This window comes from Elaeis guineensis, chromosome 1 (genome assembly GCF_000442705.2).
Source record: "Elaeis guineensis isolate ETL-2024a chromosome 1, EG11, whole genome shotgun sequence".
In the NCBI taxonomy this organism is placed as follows: Eukaryota; Viridiplantae; Streptophyta; class Magnoliopsida; order Arecales; family Arecaceae; genus Elaeis; species Elaeis guineensis.
Genome location: NC_025993.2, coordinates 174,361,627 through 174,378,515, shown reverse-complemented (window position 1 = coordinate 174,378,515; position 16,889 = coordinate 174,361,627). Strand labels below are relative to the sequence as shown.

Below are 16,889 nucleotides of genomic sequence, written 5' to 3'. Positions count from 1 at the left end.
GCAAGCTTTATATATATACTGCTGAAGTATCTGAATTCATCATGCTGCCCATTTTATTTCATTTGAATAACATAACCATTCCTCCTATCATTATGTTTATCTGTACTTATGTACCATCTTAAAATCTTTGATAGCTAGTGGGAACATGTTTAGCGTCTTTACACATCATTTGTTTACTCTTCTGCTGCTAGGTTATCAGAGTATCCCGATAATCTTAGAATGTCTGTGAGCTACAAATATTGGGATGATTGTGTGGAGCCGGAGGATATGAAATCATTGTGGATGGATGCTGAGGTGAGAAAAGAATGGGATGATGTTGGAGAAATGATGGGACAGAAAGTTCACCTCTCACGAGATCCAGATGGTGAACCTTATATCACGCAAGTGGAAATGAAGGTGAGTAATAAGTCTATATTGAATGATGGTACACTCGGATGCCAAAATTATGCATCCCTAAATTAACACATTTTGATGTATAGAGTTTGTAATAACGTCATTCAACAGTATAAACATGTGTTCATCTTCAACTTTTTTAACAACTTGTTTTTATTTAGTGATGCTAGAGGTTCAATTTTAAACTTACTATCTGTTTTCTTTATTGTAGTAATTGACTTCAGAGATTCAACTTATATATATGTCTGTCCGGCTCACTGCTGGATCAGGAACTTCAAACACTTTTAGTCTCCAGTTATGCCATTGATTGATTCAGAAACATGTAATAGGAGAATTCTATGAGAAATATATTTGACAAAAATCATTTTTCTGTTTTTGCAAATTTTAAGTCCAATATCGTCCATCAAATATCTGAAGTATCTTTTGTCTCAGTAGATTAAGATTAGCTAAAATGCTATCTTATAAAATCATCAAATCAGTGCAGTGCAAATAATGGTGAAGATATTATTGTCCACTTGGACATGTACTTTTTTCCTTGTGCAATTATAATTTTCTTCATACCCTTTTGGCTACCTTTTCTCCTCCTTATTTTGCTATATAGTCCTGTACATCCTGTAAACTGGCTAATAGTTACTTTTTACTTTTCTTCCACTTCAACCATTGGTTTAGTTCATTTTGATGTAATGCATCTCATTCTTATCCGAGTGATTGATTCTTAACAGGAAAATAAACATTGTTTCTTGACTGTTGTTTGATGTTTCTTCCCCAGTTTACTTTGATGTACATAATCATCTTCATGAATATCATTGTTTTAACATTTTGATTGCCACTTAATTTTTAGCCATCACTTGATTTTGTAAATGATAGTGTTTCTGTTTGAAGTTTGAGGATCACTAATTGTCTCATAGTTTTGTACATTTCTTCTCACTTAAGGTCCCATTCCTCAGCTTTTTACCCTTTACTGCTTGAGTAGAATGTTATTGTTGATGAGAAGCATTATCACATTCTTGAGGTGGCTCGGTTCATCAATGCTCCCTCTGTCTCCGGTTAGTTCTGAGCTGACATCATTTGTATGCCATCTACATAGTAAACCATAAATGGTTCCTCTACCCTCATGGGCACCACTCTCAGTTAGTGCTCTATCTATATTCTTATTCTAATTTCTGAGTCTTTGGGCACATGCAGTTCAGTCTTATTTGCACCTGTAAATCCAAAAAGCTTGTTTCTTGTTTTGTTACGTGTTCCTGTTTGTGCTTTAATCTCAAGAATACACATTATTTGGCCATGTTTACTCATAAGCACAGAACAAATGTATCAGACCTCATATCTTTTTCTTTGATCACCTTCCCCATCTTGCTGACAGTACTCTGCCACTCCTATATGTTCTGTATTCTCACATTTCTTGATATTTGCCGTCTTCTCTTTTCTACTCATGTCGATCTGGTTGAAACTCCCCCTATTCCTCTTGCTACTGCTAATTCCTGTGTCAGTCTTCTTCTTTTATTCTTGCTTATAGTTTGCCATATCCTGTCTCTGTGTTAGCCACATCCTTTGGTCCTTCCATCATGCCTTCAACTGTTGATCTTCTTGCTTTGGTTGCACCATGACTTTTGTCAACTCTTAGGCTAGTGTCTCCTGCTATTAACAACTTTCTCTCTAGTTATTTAGAAAGTACTTTGAATTTGTTTTGAGGTTTCAATTATCTCAAGTGGCAAATAAACTATATTTAAGGAGGCTAATGTGCTATAGGATCCCCAAATATGGGCTCTAACTTTTGTTGCTCCTTTTATAATACGCATACCTGATTTGATTGTTTCTTGGAGTGTAATACAGTCTTTTGGACACTCATGGTCTTAAGAGCATGATAATTTTCTCTTTTGAGAAGAAAGGGTATGAGGTATGACATTTGTTTCAAAAAGACATTCATTTTTCCTTGCCAAGATGGGGCTATAATAACCTAATTGTTGTGGCATCTTTACCAATGGGTGCCTTATTAACTCAACATGAAAAATAGATTTGTCCATAGGGATCGTCAGGAGCTTAGCTCATGCAACCTTCTCCAATTCTTTTTATGCAGATCTTTCAGGAGGCCCTTTTTGCTGCTTTTTTTTTTATATGCATGAGTAGGTTATGTTTGTTCACACATCCTGGATGAAGCGTCCATTGCTTGCTCTTCTTCAGCCAATCATTCATGCTTTTAATTCAACCCATCAATTAGGACCTTTGAGGTAAAGGATCTCAGCCACTTTGAGGTAAAGGACTGTGGCCATCTTCACTACTTATGTTGGTGTTCTTGTTTACCTCACTACAATCATTGCTTGCAATTGGCCATTGTTAGTCCGATTGTCATTGCCCTTGATATTGCTTGCTATTTGACAGTTATTCATATGATACTATAATGTTTGCTTGTGTGCACTGGCGTTCCCTTCCATTTTCTACCTTCAGGTGTACATTGATGTTGGTTTGACCAAGCATGTCACAGATTGGTGCTTTATCACTGGTTGCGGTGTCTTTCTTCAAGGACCAAGAAGCATGATATGGTCTAACCAGAGTTTGTCTACAATACCAAAACTATGGTGTTTCACCAGTCACCATCCCCAAATAGTTGGAAAAAGGATGGTGGTTATGATTATGGTATTTCAGTAGTTGGCCAAGGACACCAAGATCTATTGTGACTGTCCGTCATCACTGAACTGCTCAAACATCCTTAGGATCATATGTTTATTTTGGGGCTTTAGTTGTTCATGAGGTCCCCACCTGCATTTTTCATTCACAAACCTTGTGTATGATCCATTGATAAATTCTTGGTTGTTGGATATATACATCATTTATCTACAGATATTGGCCTCATCCTAGATCTTATTATTATTTCACCATATGAAATTCTTATTGTGTTGGTAATTGTGTATATATTTTGAACTTGCTTCAGTCGGGTTTATTCTTCATTTTCTCGATTGGTTCCCAAGTTATCCATGTGATTGTGACTGTTGGGTATGCTTTTCCTTCAAGGGATTTCTTCTCTTGCATGCTTAAGTCCATTGTTTGTGGAGCCTTTAGTAGTCAGAGGTTATTCCATTGTGGTTTCATGTGAAATTTGAAAGAAATTGCCATATTTCTCCATCTGAAAACCCTGATCTGTTGCATTTGGAGATGCATTATCTCTTGCATTTAATATAAATTGAGGAGGAGACTTGTTTGGAAGAGAATTTGCTTATGTTCCTTTTTTTTTGAATTTTTTATTGGTGAAACCTTGAAGCTTTTGCTATATTTTCCCCTGTTTAGTGAGTTTCTATTGATACAAAAGAAGGGAAAAAAATAAAAAAGGATTGAAAATGGGAAGCCTACATGAATTTGTAGAGTTATTGCTCTACAGTGGTGCCAAGTCCTGCCTATTTATGAGATTAGAGATTGAAGAGTTGAAGTATTTATGATAACAATATTGCTAACAATGTCATAGTTTATATGTAACATTGAAGATTTAAAGGAAACTAATTCACAGTGAATAATCCTCATGGACAACTCTTTGACGTCTGCAGTTACTTCTAATATTCACATTTTCTAATCTTAATTAATATGACACTTTGTCCTTTCAGGCTGTAGCTAAAATTGTGGTACATCGGCACTTCGATTCACAACTAGACCCGGTATCGCATGTATCTTTTTTTGGTGGTTTGTAAAATATCTTGCTTCTATCATTCGCTATCTTTTGCCAACTGTAGCATCATATGCATTTTAACCAATTTTGCTTTCCTTCATGAGAATGGATGTTCATATCCGCTGATGATGATTTTTCTTGGTTTTCAGTATCTGCTCAAAATGTATAGCTTACTGATACTTCCAGAGATTGATGTTGCATTCTCCAACTGTTTACATTTCTTCTTGTCATATGGTTCTCTATATCTACTCCAAAACAACTTCTTCATTTATGTTTCAATATTTCAGACACTCCATGTGGGTAACATCATTTCTTTTTTCTTGTTTCCTTATAAATGAACAAGAAAACATTATACTGATGAATCAACCATCTTTTCAACCTTTGCTATCATGGCATAATTAGTTTCCTTTAAAATGAAAAATATTTGGAGAAAAGAAATCCTTATTTAAATTGCAAAAAAAACATGATTATTATTGAAATTTGAAGCAGCAATGTTGGATTAATATTGTAAATATTGTTATCCATTGATGATATTGGATACCCAACTACGTTAAGAGAATGTTCCTGTTTATGTTGCTCATACTTGTTACATCATTAAATTTGGTATAGATTATATGTCTGTAATTTATGCTTACTAGGCTAAATTCAAAGAAGCAACAAAATCTTGGGGTAGGAACGGTAGACTAAGTGGCAAATCAAGTATGATGTGATTGATCTAGTCATAATAAGCCAAATTGCTATTAATTTAATTGTCATATGGTTATTGTAGTAGAGTAACAAAGTGCACATGGCAGTAGAGTGATTTTGTATGTCCGATAATCTTTACTATTATTTTAAGCCATTGCATGATATTCAAACTCGATGCAGCTTCAAGCAGTTATACATTGTTTTTTTAGCTCTTTTAGAATGTCATGTTGTCCTTTAGATCTTTAGGATATTATATAGGCTACCAAGAAGATATCAGCTTTTGAATGACCATGGGTCTGATTAACAATACAATTAGCTTGTTAAATGCATTTAACTTTAGAAGGAAGGAGTGTGAGAAGCAAGAGGATAATGTTGAAGGTAATAAGGAATGTAATATATGGTAAAAGAGTGGTTAACTATGGGAATATTAGTAGACTAGCTTAGCATGAAGACTCCATGGTAGATATGGCAGAGATTGACTTTTTAGGTCAACTGTTAGTTACTTGAGTTAAATTTGGTAGTCATTACAGTAATGATTGAGGTGCAAGAGAGGGCTCATTGTGCTCTTAGACCATTTGAATAAGGGAGCAGTTGGGAAGTGGGTGCAAGACTGAGAATTTAACTCTTGAGGAGTTTTTGAAGCAGGTGTGGTATGGCATCATAGTTTAGGTTCCAGCTATTAAGGCAGAGCTTATAATACTAAGTGGATCCTGGAGGATCTCATCAGTGGTGAGGCTAAGCTTTAGATAAATCATTTAGCATTTATATAAAAACCCACCATATTTTTGAATATGCCCCTTTTTGACTGTTTTGATTTTTTTTCAACCATCGAGGTCGATTGTTCTTTTTGATAGGCAAAGTTGACCATGGTTTGTTCTTACTTTCATGTTCAATTTTTGTTCTCCTCGTGGATCTTTAATATATCTCACATGATGACAATATAGGTGAGTTGTATACTAGAGCTTAACTGTGTACCAAATGATTTACCAATGAATTAACCTATCCTTCAGGAAAAAAGGTTGATGTTGGAGAGCTTGGCCACTAAGTAACAAAAAATGGAAAGAAAAAGAGACGAGGAATCATTCTTTGTTCCACAGTTTTCTCTGTCTCATTGTTGTTTGCCATTGCTATTGCCATTTCATTGACTATTGCCTCTTAGATCATTTCCCTCATACGGCTGTCTTCCACTGTCACTCCGTTTCTAGGAAGCAGGAAATGGGAGGCAGATTGGAGTAGACTTCATGTAAATGTCTATCTCATTAATATTTACTACTGTCCCTGATACCAATGTCACCATCTCCATGGTCTGTGTCCCTCATCCCTCTCGTTGTTATGCACTGACTTCTCTGCCATTCTATTGACGGAACCAGAAAGACGTGGGGAATCGAGATATGTTCTAATTCATCTCCATCTTATCTTTATCCACTACGAAAGCTATCTCTCCCCACGACATTATTGCCGGAAAATGGATGGAGAACTGAAACATTTTCTGCTGTTGCCACTTCATTAGTGAAGAAAGAGAAGCAGTAAGGTGACCTTGGTACACTTGATTGTTCTATTTCATCTCCTCCTTATCTCCATCCACTATGATTGCTATCTGTCGCCACCACATCATTGCCAGAAAATGGAAGGAGAGTTACAGCATTATTTGCCGTTGCCTTTCATTATCAGAGAGAGAAGCAGTAGGTGACCTTGGTGGACTTGATTGCTGATGCCACCACCTTAGTAGAAGGAAAAAGATGAAGGTAGGGGACCCTGAAGGGTTTTATGATATTCTATTTATCATCCCTATCTGTCATTATGCAGAATCATGGTGGGTTGCTGCCCGGTGCGACCACTACCATTTCATCACCAGGAAGAGAAAGGAGAACACTTTCATTGCCACTTTTGGAACTCATCTAAGCTCTCAATATTGAGATTAGGTATTCTAAACTCAGTGATACAATGAGAACAATTGCCTAGAACAATGGAATAAAGACTCAGAACTGAAAATAAAGTCTAATGGACTGGAAAAAAAAAAAATAGACTAAAGTAATTTGATGTTTTAAAATCCCAATTGCAGCACTTCAGCTGACTGTGACTAATAATCTAAACAATTTATTCAGATAATTTTAGTTGTATGACATGGAAAATTATCTCTCTCTATATATATTGTGTTATATCTTTTTGTTATTTGTTGATCATTAAATCTAACCTTTAATTTCATGTAATCATTTTTCATTTGCTTATGCAGCTAAATGAAATCCCTATAATTATTTTTTTGTTTTAGTTTCCTGAAATTTTAATTCTTACCATCTGGCACAGGATGTGATTTGTGCTATTGCTGAAATTTCAAGTGGCAGACAAATTGTTGCACAGCAGTATGATCAGAAGAATAGGGAGATGAGGATTGGGATCATGCAGATAGCACCAGAAATTGCAGAATGGCTAGTAAGGTGTTACATTGTCAAATGTCATGACCTAAGAAGTATGGTTGAACTATTCCATATGTGGAAGTCATGTAATTTTCTTGGTGGATAACTGGTAACTTTTATAGGGAAATGGGCTACAGGAATTATAATATAGAGGGAAACCCAACTCTGCTCTTCAGGCCTTTTGTAAATGTATACTTCGGTGCAGCTTATATAAAGTGGCTGTCCTGTTGTGATGGGAAGTATGTTTACAATCACAACTAGTTATTAAAAAAGCTATTGGATATTTGCCTATGAATTTGATTAGTGTCTTTTGCATAGTACCATAGTAGATAATGATGCATATTTCATTTAGTTGATTTCTTCTATTATTTAATATGTCAAGTAAAATATCTGACATTGAAAGTGGTATTTACAGGGAAAGAAGTGAAGAATTTGTTGTTAGAGCTTACCAAGGGGGCATAAAGAAGGCAACTCACAAGTCTACAAGGGACTACTTCCAACGTTATCTATCTGTCAAACAGAGTTTGACACCCATAAGGTTTCTGTGACTCATTGAACCCTTATACAAACACCGAAAATTATACATTCTGCTCTAATAGCATACTTCTATCATTGGTGAACAAAAATGTGTGCTACCTTTATGTGATGTACTTTTCTTGCTGAACCAGGTTTCTTCTCCATTTAACAGATGTTTGAACATCCAATTCACATTAACTTTAATTATCCTTAACTTCTTTTGATAATATATATATATATATATATACACACACACACACACTAATGAAGTATGGTGAACTTGTTCATCTAATTTGTGAAGATTAGGAACCCCTCCCTCGTGAAATTGTGGTCACAAGACTTTTCCCAAATTTTGAATGTTATGTTTATTATGTATATGCAGTATCAAGATTATCATCTAGTGGACAATCAATGAGAGGGGAACATGTACTTGTAATTTCCCCTATAGTTCGCTGCACCCAGCATACCACCTGCCCACCTGGTACCGGTTGTACCATATCCTGTTGGTACTATACTAAGGTTCGATACAATATAGGGGCTGAACTGGCCTGTAACATGTTGGAACCGATCAGTTCCACCCATTTTTTTTTCTTGCATTGCCTTGTAGCACCCAGTTTTGGGCTATAGTCTTTTATAACCTTATACTATTTTTTGATGCCCCTTCATTAATTTCTATAGACCAATATTTGTTAACGGATATCATTTTAAAAAAAAGAAATTTGTTGGCATGCAACAACATCTTTATTTATGTCTATACATACTGAAAGACCTCTATTGTGTGGGAACATCATTATTCCAAATACATTATTCCTTAATGGTGATGGTTCTTTACTGTTTGGAGGCTGAATTTGAGCAAATAATTCCCTTTTTAAAGTTTGTTAGTATTTATCATTTTGGACATCAAAGTGGCTAAGACTAGAGATGGGTATCGTTGATAGTTAGTATTTGGTATTCTTGAACTAAGAACTATAATATCTAGAAGTACTTTGACTTGGATCCTAACTAGTAGAACCAAGGTTCTCAAGACCGGTATTGGGTGCTATACTAGTCAAGAACCAAGTTAATATGTACGGTGCCATATTATACCTACACACGGTAGGCTGGTAAGGTGCCAGCCTTATCAAGAGAGAGAGGAGGAAGGAGGTAGGGAAGAAGGAGATCAGTGGAGTGACCAGGAGGGTGTTCGATGAAGGTGATCAATTGGGGCAACTGATGAGGGTGTTTGTGATGGCAATGGACTAGGGCATTCAGCAAGGGAGGTCAAAGGAGGAGCTTACTCAAGGACTCATGCGGTGGGGGATTGTATGTTAAAATACTGGTTCAACCCATGTGAACTAGATAGAACCAGTCCAGATCGAGCAAAACTGACTGCTTCTGCTCGGTTCATCTGATGGGTTCTGGCTCCACCCCAAACCAAAGCTGTACATTGACCTGGTTTTGCATAGGTTCAGTTTGGTATGCCCGAATCGGACTGTTTGGATTGGTATTGCAAACTTTGAATAGAACATTCCTTTATAACCTTATACTATTTTTTGATGCCCCTTAATCCATGAAGTTTTGGAGAGCAATATTTGTAGGGGATGTCATTTTAAGAGTAGAAATTTATTAGCATGCAACGGACATCTTTATTTATGACCATATATATATATATATGGAAAGACCTCTATTGTGTGGCAATAATATTATACCAAATCCATTATTCCTTGATGGTGATAGTTTTAGCAAATTTGTAGCCCCAGAATGCTATGATCTAGATAATGATTGTTCAAAAATTTCTCACCTCTAGACCCCAGCAAAGTATAGCTTTCCCAAACCCATGAACAATCTTTACTTTCTTATTATGTGGCATGAACAAGTGATCCATGGGCTTCACTGGGACTTGGCAAATGTTGGAATTTTGTATTGGGGCATGCATGTATATTTCAAATTTTTTTTTTCTAAATATCGCAGTGGGATAGAAGATTAAAAATTTTTTTAATCTAAATTATACATGCATAAAACAAAGAACATATGGATCTACATCATATGCTGAAATTGAATACATGTTGAATTTTATGCTGAAATTAAATATGTAATCGAATCACATACCTGTTTCGCAATTTTTTTCTTCAAATCTGGATCTGGAATAGAGTAGGTTCTCCTTAAGCCATGCAAATGTCTGACCTCTACGCGTATCCACTCAGGATCAGCCTAGAACAGTCGTCTTTGATGTTGATCTTTTTTCTCCAAGAATAATCACCCTGTGAATTTGAACGAAGCCTGGATCGCGATCAACTCCTTGATTCTTTTCTTGATCTTTTTCTTCTCTTCTTCTCTTGCTTTTCTTCCTTTGATTATGAAGCAACCAAAGTCTAAAAACCAGCAAGAAAGAGGGGATGCCAAGCTCCTCTTGGGTGTGGAGATGGAGGACGCCCAACTCTTTGGGCATTGGATCCAAAAGGGAGAAGAGAGGGAGGCATGGGGGGACCTTATGGGAGGTGTGGGCTGCTGGAAATCTAATATTAAGAGCCTTAGAGAAGGTCCCTTTAAATGGGCAAAAGGTTTGAATCCTATTCAAAACCAAATAGCCCCTTAATACAAGTCCTCTTTGCATTAGGAATCCTTATTGCCTTAGATATTTGATCCCTTTTAGGAGATCCATTAGGTGCCAACTATTGGAGCCTTTGCACCCACTTTTTCACATGCCCCATGGGGCCTAGGGGATGCCCATGCTGGTCCCACACACCTTCTTTTAGGTAGGCACGTCCAACTTGATCAAATCAAGTGGCACTCCATGCAAAAACAATCAAGAAAATTGATTAAGGGTTTGATCCCTTAATTCATATGATCCAAAATTTTAGGCATCCAATAATTGGAGCCCAACGAATTTAATTCATTTAGGTTATTAGCAGGTAATTAATTTGAATTAATCTTATCAAATAAGAAATTCAAATACAAAGAGAAAATTGGATTCAACCATGTGCTAGCAAGGTTATCCTGAATCCAATAGGATTTCTCTAAATCCAATTGAAACTTTATAAGTCCAATTGCTTATTTCAGGTCTAATCTTTTTGTTGTGTGACCCCATATGTTCAATTTTATTTGGTAGTGAGATATACAATGATCTCTATCATAGTATTTTGAAACTTTTTTCAATAGGTCGGAACGATTCCACTCTAATTCATCAAGGATTGTCGATCCTGAGCAATCTTAGTAAGCTTTCACAATCTGCCAATGAGACCTAGTAGTATGTAGTGGCAACTTAGTAGAACCAAAAAAGAATCTCAAGATGTAGTTTTCATGTGATTCAGTCCCTCTATTGTGAGTTCCGACTAGATGGCAGGTCATGAATAAATCATCAAACTTCATCATCAGTCATATGATAGATTCGATTAGCTCAAGTCCAATTGTGATCCTTATGAAAATTTTTTCCATCAATCACACTGCTGTGGCTACAGACTCTCAGACTTAGCCTCTCAAATTCTATAGGACTACTCTCTATCAAGATCGATAGATTCTATCTAGATACGTATCCTACTCCTATAGTAGACCAACTGTCGCCAACATCCGTTACAAGATCTCAATGAGGTCATGTTTATGTGTCAGTCGAACTTCAGCAGTCTCACTGTGAGCAATTATACCATCGTAGGTCAAAGGACCATTCACACAACTATAGCATCGAGATAATCACTGACGATTGATTAGAAATCCAAGTGATCTCTCGTATAGTTACGATCAGTACTAGTTGTTCTCTAACAACTATCCGCACTAAATGCTCAGTGTTTCTACACTGTAGATCAGAGATCCATCTATTCTGAAGGAAGCGATCTGTGCGTCGGTCTATCCAGATCGATCACCATCCTCATGATGATACTATCATTGGAAGCATTTAGGAATTTTATACATATTTCTAATTCTTATTACTTTGAGAATATGTATCGAAGTATTAATTCCATGGACGATTCAAGAACACATCACTCTTGAATAAAAATAAAATTCATCATTTTATTGATCAAATTAATGTATTAAGTACAAAATTATGTCAGCCATATTGGTTTCTTATTACAATATGTCAGCCATATTGGTTTCTAGGACATACATCTAACAATCTTTCATTTGGACTAAAGCCAATTGGTCACTAATCTAAGTCCGATCTTCTCAAGGTGGACTTCCATCTTTGGTTGGCTCAATTACTTTGTTAGTGGATTTGCCACATTATCCGTGGAGTCTACTCTTCGCACCTCGATATATTTTTTTTCGAGGTAGTGGTGTATACCACTGCTCTATATGCTTGGATTTCTGATGAGACTTAGACTCCTTAACGAAGGCTATGGCGCTGTTGTCTTTACAGTACATTGTCATAGCATCTAACGATATGACATCCAGTTCTGCAACTAACATTAAAATCAGATTCCATCCTACATGTCTATAGCATACTCAGCTTTTATTGATCGGTTGATTGAAATCTTTCCAACATACCGAATTAATATTGCATAAGAATACACTCTGATGTAGACATTCTATCATCAGCATCCATGTATCCTCCTACTCCTAACTCGATCCATTCTTCAAAGATCAAGAACAAATCTTTTATGCTTCTCAAGTATTTAAGGTTGTTTTCACAGCAATCAAGCGCTTCCAACCTGGATTCAATTGATATTTGCTCGTGACACTCATAGCAATGGCTATATCAAATCGAGTACATAGCATGGCATGCTTTTATGCCCAAGAGGTAGAAGTTTTTTTTTAGAGTCTTCTATGCTGAACCCTTTCAGCATCTCCTCTTTGTACTGCTTTTGTAACAGGCCTAGCATTCTTTTAGATTTATCTCTATAGACCTTTATTCCAAGAATATAGGATGCTTTTCTTAGGTCTTTCATGGAGAATTTCTTGGACAATCATCTTTTGAACGAGGTCAGTATAGGAATATCATTCTCAATGAGGAGAATATCATTTACGTACAATACGAGGAATGTTATTGCACTCCTACTGATCTTTTTGTATGTACAAGGTTCCTCTTCGTTCTTGATGAAACCAAATGATTTGATCGCATCATCAAAACGAAGATTCCAACTCCAAGAAGCTTGCTTTAATCCGTATATGGATCTTTGCAGCTTGCAGACTCGATGATCACCATCACTAGATGTGAAATCCAAAAGTTGCTCCATATAGATATCTCAAGATATTCATTCAGGAAAGCAGTTTTCACATCTATCTGTCAGATTTCATAATCATAATAAGCTGCGGTAGCAAGCAGAGTGCGGATGGATTTCAACATGGCTACGGACGAGAAGATTTTCTGATAGTCAATGTCTTCGCGTTGACTATAACCTTTTGCCTCGAGCCTAGATTTATAGGTTTCTACCTTACCATCGCACCTATTTTTCTTTTGTGAATTCATTTACACCCAATAGGCACTATACCCTTAGGTGGATCCATTAAGGTCCATATTTGATTCGAGTGCATCGAATCAATCTCTAACTTCATTGCATCTAATCATTTTTCAGAACCGATGTCAGATATTGTCTCGTCAAAGGTATTAGGATTATCACCATGATCTTTATCTCCCATAAAGAATATTTTCTTTACTTCATCCATAAGTATACCTATGTACTTTTCAGGAGGTCGGAAGATCCTACTAGATCTACGAGGTGGTGGAGGAATATCAACTACTAGCTTATGGATAATAGGTTCCTGAGAATCCATATCTCTTTGCTTTTCAGAGATCTTCTCTTCAAGCTCAACTAACCTCCCACTGCCACCATCCTGAATAAACTATTTTTTTAGGAATATGGCATTTCGACTCACAATCACCATTGTGATCTTGTGGAAAGTAGTAGTATCCCATTGATTCTTTTGGATACCCTATAAAACGAGCTATTACAGATTTATCCTCTAATTTATCAGTTATCTATCTTTTGATATAGGCTGGACCATGGAATGCCGTACCACCCCGTACCGCCCGTACCGTGCCGATCTCGTATCGATACGCCATACCGAAGTGTACCGACATTACCGTACCATACCGAACCGCGTACTGACATTAAACAGAATTTCACCGGTACGGGGTCCGGTACCGGTACGGCGAACCTTGGGCTGGACATTCTCAAGTTTTAAAATAATCTAGACTCGGCTTCTTATCATGCCATATCTCATATGGTGTGATAGGAACAGATTTTGATGGAATCCTATTCAATAAGTGAATTGCAGTTAATAAGACATGTCTCTAAAGATATAAGGATAAATCAATGAAGCTCATCATGAATTTGATCATATCTACTAGGTCTTATTCCTCTTTTTGGATATTCCGTTGAGCTGAGGTGTTCCATGAGGAGTCCATTGAGAGACTATGCCATTGTCCTTAAGATATCTCAAAAATTTCTGACTAAGGTATTCTCCTCCTCGACCAGATCGAAGAATCTTAATGAGTTTGTCTGTTTGTTTTTTTACTTCATTTCTGAATTTCTTGAACTTTTCAAAGGCTTCAGACTTGTGTTTCATCAGATATACATACTCGTATCGTGACAGATTATTGGTAAAGGTGATGAAGTAGCTATAACCATCTCTGACCTGCACATCAAATGGCCCACACATATCGGTGTATACAAGGGCAAGTAACTCGGTGGCCCTTTCCTCATGTCCTATAAAAGATAACTTGGCTATTTTTCCTCGAAAGCAAGATTCACAAGCAGGGTATGACTTTGAATCAAAAGAGCCAAGGATCCCATCCTTTTTTTAGTTTGTTTATCCTATCATTTTCAATATGGCCTAGTTTATGATGCCACAAGTATTTTTGGTTAATTTCGTCTCTGAATTTATTTTGATCTATAGCACTCACTACTTGCTCGTTTAAATTCACATTCGCATCAATATGGAAGTGATAAAAACTGTCAATTAAAAGACCACGTGCAATCAATTTATTTTCTAAATAAATAGAATAAAAGTTTTTATTGAAATTAAAATCAAAACCATCCTGTGCTAGCATAGATATGGAAATCAAATTCCGACTAACTACAGGAACAAAATAACAGTCTTTAAAATCTAATCTAAATTCTGACAGTAATCGAAGAGGATGTGCGAACGGCTTCTGCAGCAATTTTTGCTCCATTGTTGAACCGAAGGATCATATCACCTTCTCTCAACTTTCTACTTTCTATTAGATCCTGCATTGAAATACATATATGAGCACTCAAATCAGAGTCCAATATCCAACTAGAAGTAGAAAAAATTATAAGGTTAGATTCAATTACGAGCATACCTTCTGAAGATTTGTTATCTTTTTTGATCTTCAGACTCTCCAGGTAGAGTGGATAGTTTCTCCTCCAGTGGCCTTCAGCATCACGGTGGAAATACTTTTCTTTTGCTTCAGCGTTCTTCAGAATGTCCTTCTTTGGCTTGCTCTCTTTCTTCTGCTTCTTCATGGGTTTACTCTTCTTCTTCCAACCAGACTTTCTCTTGGATGAAGAAGTCCGCTCCACAGCGAGAACAATGTCTCTTGAACTTTTCAAGGTTCTCTCAGTAGTGACCAACATGTTGACCAGTTCGGATATAGTGCAATCAAGTTTGTTCATATAAAAATTTATAATAAATTGACTATGTGAACTCGTAAGGGATTGAAGTATCATTCTCAAGCTCTTCAATGTCCTTGATCACTGTCATATATTGCTCATGGACTGATTGTCCTTCGCGCATCTTTTGATTGAAGAGTCTCTTGGACACTTCGAAGTGCACTGTTCGGCTCTGCTCACCATACAACTCTTGCAGATGAATGATCATAGCCCTAGTAGTGGGCATATGCTCATGCTGGCTCTGCAACTAGTTTGACATGGAAGCCAACACATGGTACTTGACCCGACTGTCTTCATCCGTCCACTTTTTATATGCTATTCTTTGCTCAGCAGTAGGACAATTGGTAACATTAGGAGTTCTTGATCGAGTACGTGACCTAATTTTTCAGAAGTCAGGATAATCTTGAGGTTTCTAAGCCAGTCTTTATTATTGGTTCCGGTCAAATGATTGGATTCAAAGATGTGGGCTAGAGGGTTTGAAGCTGACATGGTTTAACTGTGAGAGTAGAGATTCAAGTTAGATTTTTATACTTTAAATTTATATTTGCTCTACAGATTTTAAGATGCAAACAATGACTCCCACTATTTTTTTGGATCCCTCCACTCTCCGGATGGAAAACAAAAATCCTAATACAACAACTGAATTTCTAGTGGGTGCTGCGGTCCCATCGATGCCATGCACCTCACCTAATAATTATTAGTAACATGCACATTGATGCGTGGACAACTCTTTGTCCAGATGCTTCTCTAAGCATATTGCAGCGACTCGGTCTCTAAGTTATGTGGGCTCACCTAACAGTTATTGACTGCACTCCTTACTTAAATCCGACCCACCGTTCACAAGCAGATGCAAAGTCGTTATTGGGATCCTCACCTAACAGTTATTGGGCCCAACCCCATCCTTACTCTGAAGCAACTCTTTGCTAATAGAGTGGTTGCGTGTTCCTGATGCAACTGAATCACTGTGACCAGTCGAGAATAATCAACACTAGTACCACGCTCGTACATCTACAATCAAGGTGCTATACCGGGCCAAACTGCCCGATACGGGGCATGCTGAACCATCCCGACGGAAAACCTAGACGGTTCCGGCATGAAAAACGGCACATGCCGGTGCCGGAGAAGAAAAGAGAGAACGAGAAAAAGAGAGGAAGAAAAAGAGGGAGGGAGGTTTGTCGGAGGGGCTGTCGGGCGGCGTAAACGCCTCCCGCGGCTCCATGGCATGAAACAGGGGCTATCCGCCCCTATTTTTTATTTTTTTTAAAAATATTTTTTAAAATGAAGCCGGCAAATCCAGTGCCGGCTTCATTTTAAAAAATATTTTTTTAAAAAAATATGAAAACAGGGACGGATCGTCCCTGTTTCATGCCGCGGAGCCGCAAGGGCCGTAAACGCCGCTTGCGGGCCAAGGCGGCCCTCCGACGGCCCCTCCGGCAGATCCTCCTCCCTCTTTTTTTTTTTCCTCCCTCTCTCTTTATTTCTCTCTCTTTCTCTCTTTTTCTTCTTCGGTTTGGCTCCATTTTCCTTCGTCGATTCACTTTGGTTCGGAACGGAGTGGAGGTATGTCGAACCGTACCGTCGGTCGACCGATTCGACCTCCGATACCAGTTTCGCAGACCTTATCTACAACGGTGGAAGATCTATGGACTTAATATTTATGGAGAGATTTATGTTTAG

At 37.3% G+C, this 16,889-nt stretch overlaps 1 protein-coding gene across 5 annotated transcripts in view; it reads left to right on the top strand.

Moving 5' to 3' along the window:
• The window catches only part of LOC105039682 (uncharacterized), a 32,282-nt gene that overhangs the window by 907 nt on the left and 14,486 nt on the right, over nucleotides 1–16,889 (top strand). For 2 of the 5 annotated variants that reach the window (XM_073249050.1, XM_073249057.1), the window contains exons 2-7: nucleotides 192–396; nucleotides 3,987–4,037; nucleotides 4,198–4,344; nucleotides 7,040–7,170; nucleotides 7,272–7,388; nucleotides 7,565–7,687. In XM_073249050.1, the coding sequence (XP_073105151.1) occupies nucleotides 220–396; nucleotides 3,987–4,037; nucleotides 4,198–4,344; nucleotides 7,040–7,170; nucleotides 7,272–7,388; nucleotides 7,565–7,687 (746 nt within the window). In that variant the 5' untranslated portion in view covers nucleotides 192–219. The remainder of the gene's footprint in view (nucleotides 1–191; nucleotides 397–3,986; nucleotides 4,038–4,197; nucleotides 4,345–7,039; nucleotides 7,171–7,271; nucleotides 7,389–7,564; nucleotides 7,688–16,889) is intronic. The other 3 variants (XM_010915923.4, XM_073249060.1, XM_010915924.4) reach the window with 3 other exon arrangements.